The sequence below is a fragment of the Aspergillus karnatakaensis genome, assembly GCF_047715665.1.
Source record: "Aspergillus karnatakaensis strain CBS 102800 unplaced genomic scaffold BJY04scaffold_22, whole genome shotgun sequence".
NCBI classification, from domain to species: domain Eukaryota; kingdom Fungi; phylum Ascomycota; class Eurotiomycetes; order Eurotiales; family Aspergillaceae; genus Aspergillus; species Aspergillus karnatakaensis.
This window is the reverse complement of record NW_027395734.1, coordinates 422,886-438,537: the sequence shown is the minus strand read 5'-3', so window position 1 is coordinate 438,537 and position 15,652 is coordinate 422,886. Positions and strand designations below refer to the sequence as shown.

The window sequence follows — 15,652 nt, the reverse complement described above, 5'->3', positions numbered from 1 at the left end:
ACTGCTCCCTAGAGGATTAGGTACTCTTTTCACAACACATCAGACAGAGTATTGCATACTCAGCTGTCTACGGACCGGTGTAAGGAAAGGAAGAATTATAGTAGATACGTGGGTATTATCATCTAGAATTAACCACACAGCTTCATTGGGAAGGACCTGCTATTGTGACGGCTAATGAGATCAGTCTGAAGGAATCAAGAAGTTGGTTCAAAAGGGTAAAAAATCTTAGAAACAGTATCATTAATTGTTCGCAATAATATTGTACAACCACTCTAGTGAGTGATATTAACGCAGGAGTTTCAAGTCATCTTCAGTATTATTCACAGCATCAAGGAATCAGCCGAGCATGCGCAAATCCTGCTAATAGAATATGACAACCCATAGTCCTGGTGAATATGATACGCTCTATGCCCCACAACAAACGGAGTCCAACGATGCCCTCAGGGACCCCACTAAGCGTCGAAACGTTCTAAATGGCAATGTAGACACAGAATCTATACTATAATACGCCTGCACAGAACAAGAGAGCCTAGCCACTTCGCGTGTAGAAGACTCGAGCAGTTTTTGTATCTCGACCCTTTGCGACCACAACGCGGCGTGTCAGCAGTATTTCCCCTCCAACTGACTCCACGGCCCAGACCTAACATTGTAGTGAATCAGCTTCTCAACACCTAGCCCATCAACCAGGCGGGTGAATACGTACCTGCTCTGCGGTCCATCCAGCGCCTTCACTGCGGATGAAGTCGTGCAAAAACAACTCCTTCAAACTTTTCTCTGCGACATCAGAATACCCATCAACAAGCACAACTTCGTTAAGGAAGGATTCAGTCCTCTCATCCAATGCCGTTGTCGCAGCGACGAAGACAGGCTGAATCTTGCCGCCAGACTCGCTTAGCCCGGGAATGTAGTGGCTCTGGATAACCACCCGCCCGAACAGAATGTCGTTATGTTTAGACTCGGTCCAGTTCAACAAGCGTTTCTCTGGCCGTCCTCCAAGCCCACCAGACAGAACCTGTTCTAGGGTAATGGCTTTCACGGGCTCGGTTGTCGGGGCTATCACCTCGGACTCCTGGGTGATTTTCAGAGTCACCGTTGCTGCGAGGACCGTCATGCGAGTGAGCCATCCGATCCCTTGCTAATTGTCAGTTAGCTGCCTGCCATACTGGAGCTTGACAGGGTGGCCTAGTTACCAGTTTCAGCACTTCCTCGAGGCCAGTCGATCGGTCTTTGTCCTGGTCGGTGAATCAGTAGGCTGCACTCGCGTGGAAAAGGTATCCGCACTGACCAGGATCCAATTGCCGTTCATCTTGGGGATATTGGGACCGTTCATTGAAGCCATCTTGTGTATCGTGGAGTTGGTAGTGGGGCCGAAGGGTTCGTGATCATGCTTTCACCCGCATAGGCAGATGGATAGACTGTTATAAACTACTTTTTATAGATCTGGGGCGGGCTATTGACTTTCGTCAGCTTGCTCTATCATGCCACTTTCCGCTATGTCGGTTGTGTTCCGGCGCGGGACTACCGGGGTCAGTAGGGACAACATGGGATACAGAGCGGTCAGTATTGAGCTTGATATATTATTGATGTGTGTTTTGGCGCCTTAGATACGATCAGGAGTCGGAACGGTCCCGTACCCAACTGGGATTACCTCGGGGTGGTCCGTCGGTCAAGCATCACCTGGCGCGCCCCCATGGGGTAAACAATGATACGATGGATGGATTCAGACTCACTGCTCGATAACCTCACCACAAGTCTAGTTGCTCAATCGAACTTCCTGGCCCTTTTCCAGAGAATGGTGGGCTGCTCGCGATGCGCGCCAGATGACATGTACGGGGCCCTGCACTTGGACGGCGTAAATGGTTTCTTCACTCTCGTCTCGCTGTCCAGCCGTAGGAAGAGCCACGTATTACTATACTACATAGTTGCAGCCATACATCAGAATCCCCCCGGGCGCATTCAATCCCGTCCATGAGGTGGCGCCGGTGACGTGAACATCCCACCCATTCCTTTTGTCTCATCCAATTGAGCTCTCAGAGCTCTCAGAGGGTGGACGCTCGACAAACTTGGTCGGGAATGTCTTTATCAGCTTGAAATAGGAAAAAAAGCATCCCCGGCTATCCAGTTTTGGTACATTCTACGAACGACCGCTACTTAATTTGCATGGTTTCAGGGTTCCGAAGCTCACGTGCAGATGCCCTGCCTTCTGCCGACTACAAGAAGGAAATCATCCCTCACAACAGCCCATACCGGAACAGATACCCAGGGGTATCATTTTCAATCTGGCTGGAACCAGCGGACTGTGGAATCCTGAACTCTGGTGCAAGCCCCAACGACCCAGGGTTCAGGGGTCGGGATGCAACCGGAAGCGCACGCCACATCCCGGAATCACGCCGGCGCTCTCTCCCACACTTGCGGGGCCGTCATTACCCCAGATCCGACTCTAGGGGGGCTTACTCTAAATATCATAATACTTCACGGCAACAAGGAAAAAGAGCTCTGCCCATGCTATCTGCTCGTTAGCCCGTGATGAGTCTGCCTCCAGATCCTCAATCAGCGAATCCTATGCCATTCGGCTGTGAGTGTTTCTTGATTCGGAAACGATCGGGGGTAAATTGTCATTCTTACACACTTCTACAGATGGGTTTTATAGTACGGACGGATTAGAGGTGCTCTGCAGCAAGTACGGTGTACTAGCAAGCTTACCATCGTATATGGCCCAGGACGAGGAGGGTCATAGAGTAGCAGTCAGCCCCGATCACCAATGTTCTGGTTTCCATAAACCAACCTCAGCAGCATGTACCACGGCGCAACGCTCGCTTTCTCCATGCTCAAATCATTACCTAGGACGCGGAAGTGGTCGAAGCCGTTATGCCCTCGACGTCGACGAGCCTTGGGAGCACGCCCCCACACAATGTATGACCTTCTTCAACACTACAACTGCAACCGCAACCGCAACCGTATTAGAAGTCGATAGCAGGCCTAATCCGCATGTGCTCAACTGGGGCTCTGACACATGTTTCCAGTCCAAAGCGAACTACACTGTAACCGACCACCAATTGAGCGATGAGGACCTACTGACGCGGCTGCTTGTCAACCATAGCTGGGTTATTTTACATTACAGTGACGCGTGCGGACAGAAACGGCCGCAGCAACAAGAAGAAAAACAAGAACAGTCACGATCACGCAGGCACCGCACGAGCTCGCGAGACACGCCGGTCGACCCTGCTACGCAACAGGTGCGGAAAAAATCCCGGCAACCATCACAGAAGCGGCATGCAGCGCATATCCGATCAGAGCAGGTGCGGCGGGATCTTGTGAAACAGAGGTTTGCCGAGCTGAAGCTTCTGGTACCGCGGCTAAGGGGGCAGAATTGCCCAAAGAGCGAGATCCTCCAAATTGTGGGTGACTGGATTCAGGAGCTCCTGAAGGGAAATGCCGCATTGGAGGCGCAGCTGGCGGAGATGGACAAGTTGCCATATATCCTTGTCCCTTGGGATGAGGATCCTGATTGATGGAGGTTGTAATATATAGCTGGCTATTGCGTGTGGTGTATATACCCCGTGTCCTGATACCACGATAAGTGGCTGTCGTACATGCAAGGGCAATGATAGGGCTGTAGTTTCCCCAAGCTTAGAGGGTATCTAGCATTCCATAACCACTGTAAACAAACGACGTACTTGGTATCCTGTTGAAGTTGTTCCAGATATTTAACCTCTCCAGCTGCATTTTTGTCAGAGCCAAAGTATATATGTATAATCTTAGCTATTATCACGCGGTCGTAGGGATGTTATAGGATGTCTGGTATTCCATCATGACCAGGAGACTTGCGATAGGCAATTTGTAATCTATCAAAACAGTCACTAAAATCCATGGAAATTGTCCAAGAAGGACGAATACGCGTCAAGAAGTGCGATTGAGGGAGGTGTGAAACGGCTCAGCAATACCGATGGAACGGTTTTTCAGTGATAAAGCTATGTTAGACAAAATAAACCCTGTGGAATAACGAATAATAGACACGAACTCCCTCAATCAGTGATTGAAAGATAAGGCCAGAACCCCAGCACGCCCTCGCGGAAGCGCTCATAGTCGCCCTTGTAGGTCCGATGAATGCAGGGTTGTGGACAGCACAAAAGGATCTTTATATCTTCATTACACGGGGGTAATAATGCCATTCTCTCCCACCACTTCGTATCAGTCACATCTATCAATATAAAACCAAACCATCTATGAAGGTAACGCCTGCGATACATCAAAATTGAAGGTAATTGGATTCGCCTCCAGCGCCGCTGTATAGTACGGTAACTCGCTGCCGTCGTAGACACTTGAGTTCCCAAGCGCCTGCATATCGATGCTGAACGGCGGATGTTGCGGGAATAAGCCAAGCAGCGCTAGTTCGTCCACGTTCGCCACGATGGGTGCTGTGTTGTTTCCAGGCCGGAGCACGAGCTCGCGGATCACCGCGGGGCCTAGGTCGGTACCGCTCGAGGATAGATCGAAGGTCACGTTGCCCTGGATCCATGAAACACGGCTGGGTACTGTGTGCATCCACATTGCATAACAACTGGTAGCGGGTGAAGGGCACTGCAGGGAGGTAGGGTACCCTTTCGACACGACACAGACCTCAGAGAGAGGGGGGGGAAGTAAAAGCGGAAGCAGAAAAGAGGGGAGACACACCATTGCCAGCGTCATGACGGACGGATTCGGGATGAGCACGGAGCCTTTGGCGTTCATACCATCATCGCGGCCGGGGTCGAGCTGCAGCTCGAGGACTTCGAAGCCCGCGAGTTTGTCGAGTCCTAGTAGCCATTATTATCTCTTAGCTATGTCACATCATTTCGCCGGTGGGGGGCTGAGTGTTTTCCGGCGAACTCGTATAAGCACCAGGATGGAGGGGGGCGCTAGATGTAAGGTTGGCTTTGTCTTACCCTTCATTGTAATCGTGTGGTTATATGTAACGGTGATGGTATGGAGCCCAGCCTGCTTCAGGCGCGGCTTGCCATAGATATTCAGACTGACTTCCTTCTCCAGCAGAAGGGCCTTGCTGAACTCGGCAAAGATGTATGCGTCCTCGAAAGCCACGGACTGGTTGACTTCGATTGTGGCTCCATCGTTCGCCTGGATGCTCGGCACGGTGATGTTCATCATCGGTTTGCCATACCCGGGCAGCCGAACCGCGGCGTTGAAGCTGTAGAGCTTCTGGTGGAAGATGCTGTCGGAGCCTAGAACTTGAACCTGGTGGAGGTAGAAGCCCGAGGGTTTTGGAGAGGAGAATTTCATAGAGGTGATGCGGAGCGTCGAATCGTTTATCCCATCCTGGGCGATTCGAGGGTAGCCGACGTACACTCTGTAGCGAGGATAATTTATTCATAAGCCCTTGATACCTCGCTATCGTGGTCGGTTGTTGGAAATGCTTGGACTTATGTACGTGTGGATGCACGGGTTGTTTTGAAAGAGGTCTCACTCACAATGGAAGTGTGATGACGAGCGTTACAATCGCCAGGATTATGAGGTGCACCCACCATCGCCGCTTGAAGTGGGCGATGGCCCGGGACTTGAAGGGGGGTTTTCTCGGTGACGAGGCAATGAATTGGTCTGGGGATGACCCCTTGACCAATTCGATTGAGGCCTTTTCAACCATAGTCGAAGGGATACTAGCTATCCCTCGTGCAACAAGAAGATATTATACAACATGCTTGCTGACCCAGGTGTGGGTGAACAAGAAGGGTAGAAAGACGGGTTGGTATGATTTTGAAGATGTTGCCAGTTTGTCCGAGAGCTGCGCGAGGCTGTTTAAAAGACCCATCTTTCCATTTCAGGCGACGACTTACTAGTTGTATGCTGCATCGGACAGAGCGACCCGATTTATCTCCTCCGACGTACCTAGGTAACCGGGTGTCATCCGGCAGACTCTCCCCCGAGAATGACCGCACACCGACGGGGCTCACGACCCCGTGTTCGCGGGGGTCGTGTGGAGGCAGCGAAGGGTAATCTGGAGAGCAGTTGGGCCCTCCACTTGAACCGGGGTGTTGCTGGTACGAGAATAGCAATCCTCCAAGCTACCTCGGTACCATGGAGGCCGCTGTGTGAAAGTGGCTCCATCCGCACTGCATACGGGAGGAGTAGGACCTGACTGGTTGTTCCAACAGGCTGTGATTGGGGCTGCATCAGTACTGTAAGTAGACATGGTTCCGGCTTACAATCCAGTGTGTCTTCTCACCGTTCTCCGGCGAGACGTTGCTCGCCGCGTGTGTATCGCGTGATTCTGACTGGGTGGAGTACCGGGTTTGTCCCTTGCCTTCAAGGGCTCGCTCGGATTTTCGCGTGGATGGACCCGTGTCTCCCTTCTCTACTAGTGAATGACTGCGTCTTTCCCACTTCGAAGGATGTAGCAGGTCTAGTAATCCACTTGGACAGGACAACGGGCACTACCAGTGGCAAACGCCAACGCGAGTTCTAGCCACCCGAATAACCCCCACAGACGATAGTACTTCGCCGTCAGGTCGGAACGGTGGAGGTCAATGACGATGCTCTCTAGCGTACGCCTGGAAAGCGTCAACCAGCATTAGGACTTACACTGCCATGCAGATCGTCTTCTGCTGGTCGGACATCATAGCGGCGATTAGGCGACGGGGGTTGTCTTTCGACGTTATCACGACTTACTCTATACTATGCGCACGAGCCAACGCGATATATCTGGTTCGTGCAGTAAAGTTGGTAGAGGTCAAGTGTTTGTTTATCTTCCATGCCAGACAGAGCACAGCATCCTTTACAGGGGGCCATTATTCTTTGTCGCCCAGTATGACTTGCACTATAGGACCTATTTTACATACATATATTGTACGGGCCCGGGTAATTACTTCCAGCTGCTCAAGGCGCCTTCTGCTTCCTGCGATGTCAACGTCGGCTGCATTTCCTCGGCCGATACTTCCGAGCAGGGCGCCTGAATACGGGTTGTAGACATCTAGCTTTTCACCGGTAGTGCTGTCCACGAATTTGTTTTTAATAAAGAGCCCAGTTGGGAATACGATGCTTGGGCTGAGCTACCTTTGATGGACCTTTGATGGACACAGCTGGAGATCTTCAAGTCATGGAAACTTACGTGTAAGTACCCTGTTATCACGGCCAGTAATGGTAAGGGAAGCCATATTGAACGGTAACTACCACTGATCATGGGGATCTAAGAGTATGCCGTTATGGTAATATCCCAAGTGGCACTTTGACATGTCCTGCCTAGCCATCTTAAACCACTGGCATGAGTTCATGGTGTGGAGCCGAGAAGGACGTAGCAGTGGCAATCGGCAGGGGGTAAAGGAGCTATAATAAAACCACACCTGCATCCCCAGGGCTTGCCCCACACAGGGAAACCTAGTGGACACTGAGCGATTCCTGGGCCGGCTCCACAGGCTGTATGTAGATTTCCAGAATATATTCCAGGGCTGGGGAAAGCTGTCAGCGCGCTTCGCCTCACCATACTGTACGTGTCATTGAGCTTTTAGAATTGACGGAAACCAATCACGATGCAGCCATCGAAGAGTATGACATCCCAAGAGGCCGACAAACCCTCACTGACTGCTAGCAAGAACCCACTCCGGTGCTTCTGTTCTCTCACGGGACACCGATGATGCTCGGCGAAGAGTCGAACTCGCGAGTGGCATGGGAGAGGCTAGGCGATGAAGCCCGTCGACGGGGCATTAAACGCATCGTGATAATGGTACTGACTTCCACCCTTTCGATGCTGAAAGCAGACGACTAACACAAACACTCATTCCAGGGCGCGCACTGGGTCTGCGGTGGCGACGGCGTCGAAGTCAACATGAACACGAATGGCAAGAAATGTCCTGTGGGCGGCGTCTCCGACTCTCGCTGGCTCCCCTACAAACTCAACGCTGATATCGATGGCGGCGAACGTGTGATGCGGATGCTGAACGAAGCCGGTATCAAGGCGACACCGAACTACAAATGGGATTGGATCCACGACACCTTCAACGTCCTGATCCGCATGTTCCCGCGGCATATCCCCCCGCCCACTGTTGTTGTCTCGCTCAATGGCTTCTTTGACCCGCAGTTCCATGGGAGGGTTGGCGCGGCGTTGCGCCCGCTACGATACGAGGATACGCTTATCATTAGTACTGCGGGGACGGTGCATAATCTCTTCCGGGCGCACTGGTGGGATCCTATGATGCATCTGGATAATCGATCCCAGAAGACGCCGCCGCCGGACTGGGCGATGGAATTCCGCCAGTTGTTTGAGGATGCGGTGCTGCGGAACCGTGGACCACATTTGCGCATGGCGCTGACTAGGCAGATGAAGCACCCAAGGTATCGCGAGGCACATGGCACTGATGAGCATTATCTGGCCAATGTATTCGCTGGGGGCGCTGCGGGTGCGGAGGAGGATCTGGATACGAACAACTACAAGCTGGTAGAGGACTGGGAGTATGGCAATCTGGCGAGTACGCAGTTTCAACTAGGGGACTGGGAGTAGTCCGTGATTTGTTTATTCTGTCAAAATTTGACCTACTGTACAGTCGCCGTCTTTCTTTTCTTTTTGGTTGAATGCAATTCCTTACAATCCAATTCCCTACTAGTTTGACTAGGAGTCTAAGAGGTACTCCCTACAATCAAGCATAATGGGTATAAATATGTCATTCATGAGCTGGGATAGATAAATACACTACTAAGCTCGCTCAGACACACACAGGACAAAGGCGGACCTCAAAATTCACCCCCTACAGGCACCTCGAATGACCTTGGCGCTACTGCCTCCAGGACTTTGAATGCTGTCTACCGACCCCCGATTAGCCTACCACTGTCCAATATTAACATGATGATTAGGAACCCACTGCTTGCGTCAGACACCCTAGCCCCATGAACAATACACCAACGTTGTAGGGAAACCCCTGGATGCGGGTAGTTCGATCGAGGTACCGGTTTGTCGGACGGTAAGGTGGCACTTCGCGCCACCCATATTCCCAACCCTCCGGTCGTGGCGGCGCATTCGGCCCGTGGGGGTGCTCGTTGAGAGTGGGATCGTATTCTGGCAGTTGGGGGTCATAGGCCCGCAGTTGCTGCGTCCGGTCTCTCTCGCTGTTGGAGACGTGCACTCCGTAGTCGCCGACGAGATGGAGCGTCCCTGAAGGTAGGCGGTCCGCGCCGGGGACGTGTAACGCTTGTGTTGAGACGCTGGTGCTCATTTTGGAAGTAGTGGGTGAGAACAAAATGAGAGTCTATGCGCATCAGGAGCAAAGATGATGTATCTGGGTAGGGAGGTAGGGGTAGCTATGTAAGGGAAACTGACTCCTTTGCCCGCTCCGGGTGCCGCTGTGGAGCCGAAGTAGTCAGTAGCTAGCAGCTCTGCGTCAAGGAGTATTTACCAACCGTATAAGAGCTAGCCTCCGCTGCTAAGCGACACTACCGACTGCCGTCATATTCTGCTGCGACCGCGATTGCCATGAGTAGTGGGCAAGTATACCAAAAGGCCAGGGCAGCCTGGATTGCGGGGGTTGCAGATAATGCCACCTACAGGAAGGCTCAGCTGTTTGTCCTGCACAATGGATTACAAAGGAACGCCGCGCGATTGATCGAGGCTCTCTCCGACGGTGAGTGAGTGCCGCCATCTCTGCTTGCGGCTGTACTAACAGTGCCCTGCCAGATATAGGATGGGGTAAGGAGCTTGCTATCGCAGCCTGCAATGTTGTCCTCCGGGCGCTTCGATCTATCCACGAGAGCCTATCTCTGGAAAGTGATTTACACACCGAGCGAGCAATATCCAAAGGCGGCTCTAGCGAACATCGGAATCTGTCTGTAGGGGTGACGTTGATCCTTGGGTCCACAGTGAATCCTCTTCTCTCACTTCTGCTCCCGTTAGTCGGATCGCTTGCGGCAGGGAACAGCTCCATCCTTATCCTTCCTGAGAAGTGCAACGCCGTAAATCGATTCGTTGCGGACTTGCTGCGCGATACTGTCGACCATGAGGTGGTTCAGCTGCTGCCAACCCAGATGATCTCATCCCTGACTGGCCACCGATATGATACAGTGGCCCTTGGTCCGAGAGATTCGCAGTTGGTCCTGGAGAGGTTTAAGCAACTTAGCCCAACCACGCATTTCCTGCAGCCTGTGTCTGGACAGGCGGTGGCTATTGTCGACCGTAGCGCTGATCTTCATTCGGCCGCCACTTATCTGCACCATGCAGTCGCAACTAGTCCGGCCGCAAGCCTACAAGGTCGCCCGAGAGTTTGCTTCGTCAATGAATTTGTTCTGACCAGTCTGGCGGGGCGGCTCGTTGCATGCTGGGCCAGCAAACATGTCCCCTTATCCGACAAGCCCTCTGCTCTTCCGTCAACCGAGTCTATTCTGATATCCGCGAGGTGAGCAGCAATACCGTGTTCCGACAGGGAAGTCCACTAAAATCGTCTTAGCGGCCAGACGACTGTGAAAAAGCAGCTATGCCAGTGAGTTATGACCTCAGGGGAACTGATAACTGTTAACCATCGGCACTAAGCCCGGTCTCCGCCGCCGGTATAATAGCAGCCCTCCAGACGGTTGACAAGACGTCGCTCTTACTGATCCCTACGACAAGCAATACCCACGCCATTGATCTATTGAACGCCATGTGAGTTGGGCTACTCTATTAGGCTTCTATGGGATGTGTATCTGACAACTCACAGACACGAGAATGAGCTGGCGCCCGTGCTGTATGCGTTCTCTGCCTCCCCCGAGGGAAGCTTCTTCTCCCGCTTTGCGCGGGCACAAGCTACCTTTATTAACACGATTCCATCATCAGCATTAGGTATGGAACCTTTCCCGACCCCATCGCTCGAGCAGTTCTAAACGCCTTGTCTAGTATCCTGGTTCCCACAGACCCCAAACGAGACCATTAGCGTCCCATACTCGCCATCAGACTTTGCAGTGAATCACCCAGTTTTCCAAGATCAGCCACTTAAGGCCAGCCAGGGCCTCAGTAGAGCGGTGCTGGATAGCACCAGGTTGAAGCCGCCCACCAGAAAGCCGCGGTTGGGCTTTACGTTTTTCGAGAAGGGCATATTCTTGGGCCTCGGTGAGTTCTTGGTTACTGTTGGTGTAGTTGTCTACGGGGGAACGAAAGTCTGGAGAATGGTTAATGGGCAGCTATAGCCCGGACGTTATCGATCTAGTTAGCAAGTATTTGTATCTAGCTGGTTTGCGCCACAACTTTCGTAGTGTATACATCATATCGATGCCTTGATTCCTAAATCTATTGCAATACTACGGAGTTGCACAACGTTTTTGCTCATACCCCCTTAGAAGAAGATACAGAGTCTCTAGCCGCGGCACCCCCACACCATGATTCCGTGCCAGCCGGACAATCTCTCCGACTATCGCGTCCATCTCGAGATGCTTCTTGGCCAGCAAATCAGCCATCATACTCGGCTGCACACCTGGCCAAGGGCGTGCAGCGGTGCGGGTAAGCTGCGCGTCAATCGCAGCTTCATCCACGACCCCACCGTACCCCACTGCCGTCGCAACCGCCACCACCTCAGTCATCGCCGCGCGGATGAATTCTCCAGCCAGGGGCGAAGCACCGACAAACTCCACATCCCGACATCTCGACAGCGCACACACAGGGTTCCACACTGCATTTGAAATCACCTTCTTCCACCGCTCTGCCTGGATGTCAGTGTGAGACTTGGCCATCGCCCCTCCGGCATTCAGGCGCGCGCACAGTGTCTCGAGCGTCTCGAGTTTCGCACTTCCCTTGCCCACACCCGCATCAGCTGGAAACAGACCCAGATGTGTAATAATAGACTCCGTGTTGCGGATCTCGGTCGGCGACATCTGCTCCGTTGGCGAATACGTGACCGCGGAGATAATGCACTTCCCCGAGTGCATATTAGCGTAGACCTGCTCAACGCCGATGCCATTCTGAATAATCACTACCGCTGATCTCCCCGTTGCCAGCAGTGGCGCGATCTCGGCGGCGCTGGCCTTGTTGCTGGGAAGTGCCCTTGTGCAGATAACAACGTATTCGAACTCCGTACTCCCGATGCGGACAAGGTCGTCAATTGACTTTACAACATGTGGTCGGAAGTGATGGTCGCCTAGCACTGTCGAGCGGACGGTGAATCCGTCTGCCGCGGCGCGCTCGTAGTTCGACCGGCAAAGGCAGGTGACATCCATACCGGCGTGTGAGAGGATGAAACCATAGAGGATGCCAATGCTCCCAGACCCATATACCAGGGCGCGTGGCATGGTGGGCGACAGGACGTAGCCTGACTTTGCTCGGCTGGTGCTATACCGTGGGTATCGGGTATTCAAAACAGTCGAGATGACTGCCTGCTGTTCTGTATTGGTGAATGACAGGCTCGAGAAACAGATTCTGTCACCGACTTACTCCCTCAAGAATGATATTTACTGAATAGACCATTTGTGGAACATAACTGACCGGTGACCTGTGGAGCCGGTACACCATGCGCCAGGGGTGACGCTCGGCTCCGCAGATTAGGAGTCATTGATAACCTCAGGGATACTAATACTCACCATGCGAGCTATGACACGTCCATGGATCCATGCTTTGCTGAATAAACGATCGAAGGACTATGCCGAACAGAATTCGCGACGACCTGTTGATCGTGGACAAGGAGTCCTTTCCCTACATTTATGAAGAGAATGTCAGTATCCAGCTGATCGACGGTCTTGTGCGGTGCAACGTTTACAGACCCAAATCTGCTGGGCCGTTTCCCGTGCTGGTGAGCTACGGACCCTATGGGAAAGATGTCCCATACGACGTGTTAGACTCCGGAACTGCTCACTGGTACCAGGAACAGCTGTGCTAACGAATCCCTAGTTTCTCGCCTAGGTCGTGGGTCGATATGAACCCGAGCCAAAAGTCGAAACATTCCGCATTCGAAACCCCTGATCCGCGATACTGGACGGAAAACGGATATGTAGTCGTGCGTGCAGACGAAATCGGCACCGGCCAGTCCCCAGGCGTGCTCGACACAAAGTCAAAAACCACCGCAGATGCCTTCTTCCAGATTATTGAATGGGCGGCAGTCCAGCCTTGGAGCACGGGGAAAGTCGGACTACTGGGGATTAGTTATTTCGCTGGGACTCAATGGCGAGTTGCAGCTCGCCGGCCGAAGGGATTGGCTTGCATTGTGCCCTACGAAGGCATGGCGGACTATTACCGAGACCGTTGTCGACCGGGAGGCATCCTTGCGCTGGAGTTCCTGCGGAAGTGGTTTGAACATAATATCGCATCGAACCAGTATGGGCCCCCTGGCAAAGCTGCTGAATCATGGGGCTCAGACACCATCGACGGGGATTTGAGTGAAGACGAACTCCGCCAGAATCGCCGTGACCAGGCAGTCGACAATGCAGCACACCAGTTCCGCGACAAGGAATACTACGCATCTCGCGACTATAACCTGGAATTGATCAACGTCCCCTTACTGTCAGTTGGCAATTGGGGTAGTATCTGCTGCCACCTGCGCGGGAATATCCAAGGATTTGTCCTCGCCCAGTCCACGCACAAATTTCTCCGAATGATCGTTGGACGACACGATGCCCCGTTCTACACGGATGAAGAGCTTGAGGTGCAAAAGAGTTTCCTGAGCGCATTCCTAAAGGATGATGACTACGATGGCTGGACAAAAGGCAACAAACCTCCGGTGGACTTGATCCTGCGCAAAGGAAACATCGGCCATGCCAACCCCGATGCACCCAAATTATTCAAACGCAGATCAGAAAACGAATGGCCCATCGCCAGAACCCAGTACACCAAATACTTTCTCACCCCGGACAAGAGACTTGCAACGGAGGGCCCGGCATTGGGCGCAAAGCCCCACAGCATAGTCTCATTCCCGGCTCTGGGGACGGTTGCGGACCCCAAGTTTGTACTTTTCGAGAAAGCACCATTTGCACACCGGCCATATTGTGGCCCATCTCAACGTCTCGGTGACACCGCATATCGCGGGCCCGGTCCCCAAGGACATCGATCTATTCCTTACCCTTCGCCACTTCGGTGCCGACGGCGAACAGATCTTTTACACGGGGCTAATGGGTGACCCGGCGCCGTTGTGCAAGGGCTGGCTACGTGTTAGTCTTCGCAAGATTAACAAAGAGCACCCTCACCATCGCGATTACCTGCCACACCGGGATTATTTCGCCGGGGATGTCTTGCCGGTTATTCCTGGCGAGGTCTATCCAGTTTACATCGAAATTTGGCCGACGAATGTCGTTGTGCAGCCGGGAGAGCGAATTGTCTTGGAGGTTGGTAGTGGTGATTCGCAGGGGTGTGGATTCTTCACCCATGAGTCGGAGGAGAGGTAAGCCTGCGGTTTGATATTCCTGGTGTACATTACATGTACTAACTGATCTGGTAGGACGTACGATCGACTTGGGGGCGATAATCATATTCACCTTAGCGAGAGATACGAGAATTGGCTTTCTTTGCCCTTGATTCCACAGACGTGATTTAGCTATGACTTGGGCCTGTGACAGAATGCCTGGATATAGAAGATGCAACCATGTTCATCGAGTAGCTTCAGCCTCATGCAGAGGCAATGCTGAAAGCGTTAGTGCCTAGCGGTAGCGTAGATAGTCTATATTATATATCCATTTGAAACTATATGACTGACACATACTAACTCCTCGTATCGAGTCATCAGTATAGGTATTACCCTTAGCCCCCGGCTTCTGTAAAGACGCGCACTCGGAATAAGAAACCGATTCTAAAGGGCGAACAATAGCAAGCTCGGTCATAAACATTATCCTACCGTGAAGCGGCGAGACCGGATGCAAGTCAATGAGAAGAACATGAACTATCTTCCTAATCTATTTCTGCCTAAAGTCCGGCTTGTATTGCTCAGGAAATCCGTAATCATCAAGCACCTGTCCGTCCGCTGCGGGTGGCTCGGAGGGCATGAGCACAAAGACAATCCGGCATGGGTGGTCGGTGAGGTTGTTCCACTGGTGCATCGTCTAGATACCAATGTCAGCTCTCTGGATCCTATGATCACAGATTTAACTTCTACTAACTGCTTGCTGGACGACTATATCACCAGCCTGTACAATGGACCGGCTACCATCCTCCAGAACTAGCTCCAACTCGCCTTGGAGCACTATTCCATAGTCCAGACTCAGAGTTCGATGGTGATGTCCTTCAGATTTTGGCTCAAAGTCAACAACACGGATCAGAGACCCGCCAGTATAAATCTGAATATTACCCTCCGAGGCGTCGTGCGAAGCGAGCTCAGCGGGATATTGATGGTGTTGCCAGACGGTTCGTGCATTCGAAGCGAACCCAGCGAGCAGGGGCCGCTGGTCGTCGATGAGAACTGAGGATTTCAGCCCGGAATGGGTTGTGACCACTCGGCGAGTAGGTGTTCCAGGTTCGATGCCCATTATGATGAATTTGGAGTGATGTTTCTTTGACTGGTGTTTGTGCGCACTGAGTCTAAGAAATACGCGACGTCCTGCTCTATTTTCTATCAGCGCTCTTAAGACGCCCTCTCTCTCTCTGTCAGACAGGGTGTGCCACATCATGTGGATACTGCGAGAGTGGTACGGCTTACCACACCAGCTTGCTGTCGCGCAACTTGCCGCGTCACCACGGATCTCCCCCGCGGGGTCCCCAATGCTAGTCGACGAGTGGGCTTCTGCATTCGTGGGG

At 52.5% G+C, this 15,652-nt stretch overlaps 9 protein-coding genes across 9 annotated transcripts; 4 read left to right on the top strand and 5 right to left on the bottom strand.

Annotated features, from left to right (window-relative positions):
- Positions 1 to 529: 529 nt before the first annotated feature.
- BJY04DRAFT_217963 (uncharacterized protein) lies at positions 530 to 1,339 on the bottom strand (the record flags this gene model as incomplete). The annotated part of the gene is made up of 4 exons (XM_073716196.1): positions 530 to 640; positions 704 to 1,135; positions 1,191 to 1,232; positions 1,286 to 1,339. 4 exons carry the CDS (start codon positions 1,337 to 1,339, stop codon positions 530 to 532), a joined length of 639 nt encoding a protein of 212 aa, XP_073571712.1.
- Positions 1,340 to 2,526: 1,187 nt separating this feature from the next.
- On the top strand, positions 2,527 to 3,512 carry BJY04DRAFT_217962 (basic helix-loop-helix domain-containing protein; the record flags this gene model as incomplete). The annotated part of the gene is made up of 2 exons (XM_073716195.1): positions 2,527 to 2,575; positions 2,638 to 3,512. 2 exons carry the CDS (start codon positions 2,527 to 2,529, stop codon positions 3,510 to 3,512), a joined length of 924 nt encoding a protein of 307 aa, XP_073571711.1.
- A 712-nt stretch (positions 3,513 to 4,224) lies between these two features.
- Positions 4,225 to 5,638, bottom strand: BJY04DRAFT_217961 (DUF3712 domain-containing protein; the record flags this gene model as incomplete). The annotated part of the gene is made up of 3 exons (XM_073716194.1): positions 4,225 to 4,796; positions 4,926 to 5,344; positions 5,466 to 5,638. The coding sequence occupies 3 exons, from the start codon at positions 5,636 to 5,638 to the stop codon at positions 4,225 to 4,227; spliced, it is 1,164 nt and encodes a 387-aa protein (XP_073571710.1).
- A 431-nt stretch (positions 5,639 to 6,069) lies between these two features.
- BJY04DRAFT_227662 (DODA-type extradiol aromatic ring-opening family dioxygenase) lies at positions 6,070 to 8,485 on the top strand (the record flags this gene model as incomplete). Its single annotated transcript, XM_073718680.1, has 3 exons — positions 6,070 to 6,081; positions 7,577 to 7,711; positions 7,772 to 8,485. The coding sequence occupies 3 exons, from the start codon at positions 6,070 to 6,072 to the stop codon at positions 8,483 to 8,485; spliced, it is 861 nt and encodes a 286-aa protein (XP_073571709.1).
- A 346-nt stretch (positions 8,486 to 8,831) lies between these two features.
- On the bottom strand, positions 8,832 to 9,194 carry BJY04DRAFT_217959 (uncharacterized protein; the record flags this gene model as incomplete). The annotated part of the gene is made up of 1 exon (XM_073716193.1): positions 8,832 to 9,194. One exon carries the CDS (start codon positions 9,192 to 9,194, stop codon positions 8,832 to 8,834), a length of 363 nt encoding a protein of 120 aa, XP_073571708.1.
- Positions 9,195 to 9,451: 257 nt separating this feature from the next.
- BJY04DRAFT_217958 (uncharacterized protein) lies at positions 9,452 to 11,133 on the top strand (the record flags this gene model as incomplete). The annotated part of the gene is made up of 6 exons (XM_073716192.1): positions 9,452 to 9,599; positions 9,653 to 10,367; positions 10,419 to 10,451; positions 10,502 to 10,612; positions 10,668 to 10,789; positions 10,844 to 11,133. The coding sequence occupies 6 exons, from the start codon at positions 9,452 to 9,454 to the stop codon at positions 11,131 to 11,133; spliced, it is 1,419 nt and encodes a 472-aa protein (XP_073571707.1).
- A 111-nt stretch (positions 11,134 to 11,244) lies between these two features.
- BJY04DRAFT_217957 (ketopantoate reductase family protein) lies at positions 11,245 to 12,228 on the bottom strand (the record flags this gene model as incomplete). The annotated part of the gene is made up of 1 exon (XM_073716191.1): positions 11,245 to 12,228. One exon carries the CDS (start codon positions 12,226 to 12,228, stop codon positions 11,245 to 11,247), a length of 984 nt encoding a protein of 327 aa, XP_073571706.1.
- A 211-nt stretch (positions 12,229 to 12,439) lies between these two features.
- Positions 12,440 to 14,517, top strand: BJY04DRAFT_227660 (CocE/NonD family hydrolase). The gene is made up of 4 exons (XM_073718679.1): positions 12,440 to 12,766; positions 12,824 to 13,856; positions 13,891 to 14,306; positions 14,364 to 14,517. The coding sequence occupies exons 1-4, from the start codon at positions 12,576 to 12,578 to the stop codon at positions 14,452 to 14,454; spliced, it is 1,731 nt and encodes a 576-aa protein (XP_073571705.1). The 5' UTR covers positions 12,440 to 12,575; the 3' UTR covers positions 14,455 to 14,517.
- A 297-nt stretch (positions 14,518 to 14,814) lies between these two features.
- On the bottom strand, positions 14,815 to 15,400 carry BJY04DRAFT_227656 (cupin domain-containing protein; the record flags this gene model as incomplete). Its single annotated transcript, XM_073718678.1, has 2 exons — positions 15,019 to 15,400; positions 14,815 to 14,961 (listed from the first exon to the last, which is right to left on the bottom strand). The coding sequence occupies exons 1-2, from the start codon at positions 15,382 to 15,384 to the stop codon at positions 14,815 to 14,817; spliced, it is 513 nt and encodes a 170-aa protein (XP_073571704.1). The 5' UTR covers positions 15,385 to 15,400.
- Positions 15,401 to 15,652: the final 252 nt, after the last annotated feature.

Bases quoted from the DNA above. Each gene is read 5' to 3' on its own strand.
- BJY04DRAFT_227660 (XM_073718679.1), top strand. From the start codon at position 12,576: ATGCCGAACAGAATTCGCGACGACCTGTTGATCGTGGACAAGGAGTCC. The intron at 13,857-13,890 runs GTTGCGGACCCC...TTTTCGAGAAAG, and splicing joins CATTCCCGGCTCTGGGGACG to CACCATTTGCACACCGGCCA. The intron at 14,307-14,363 runs GTAAGCCTGCGG...CTGATCTGGTAG, and splicing joins ACCCATGAGTCGGAGGAGAG to GACGTACGATCGACTTGGGG.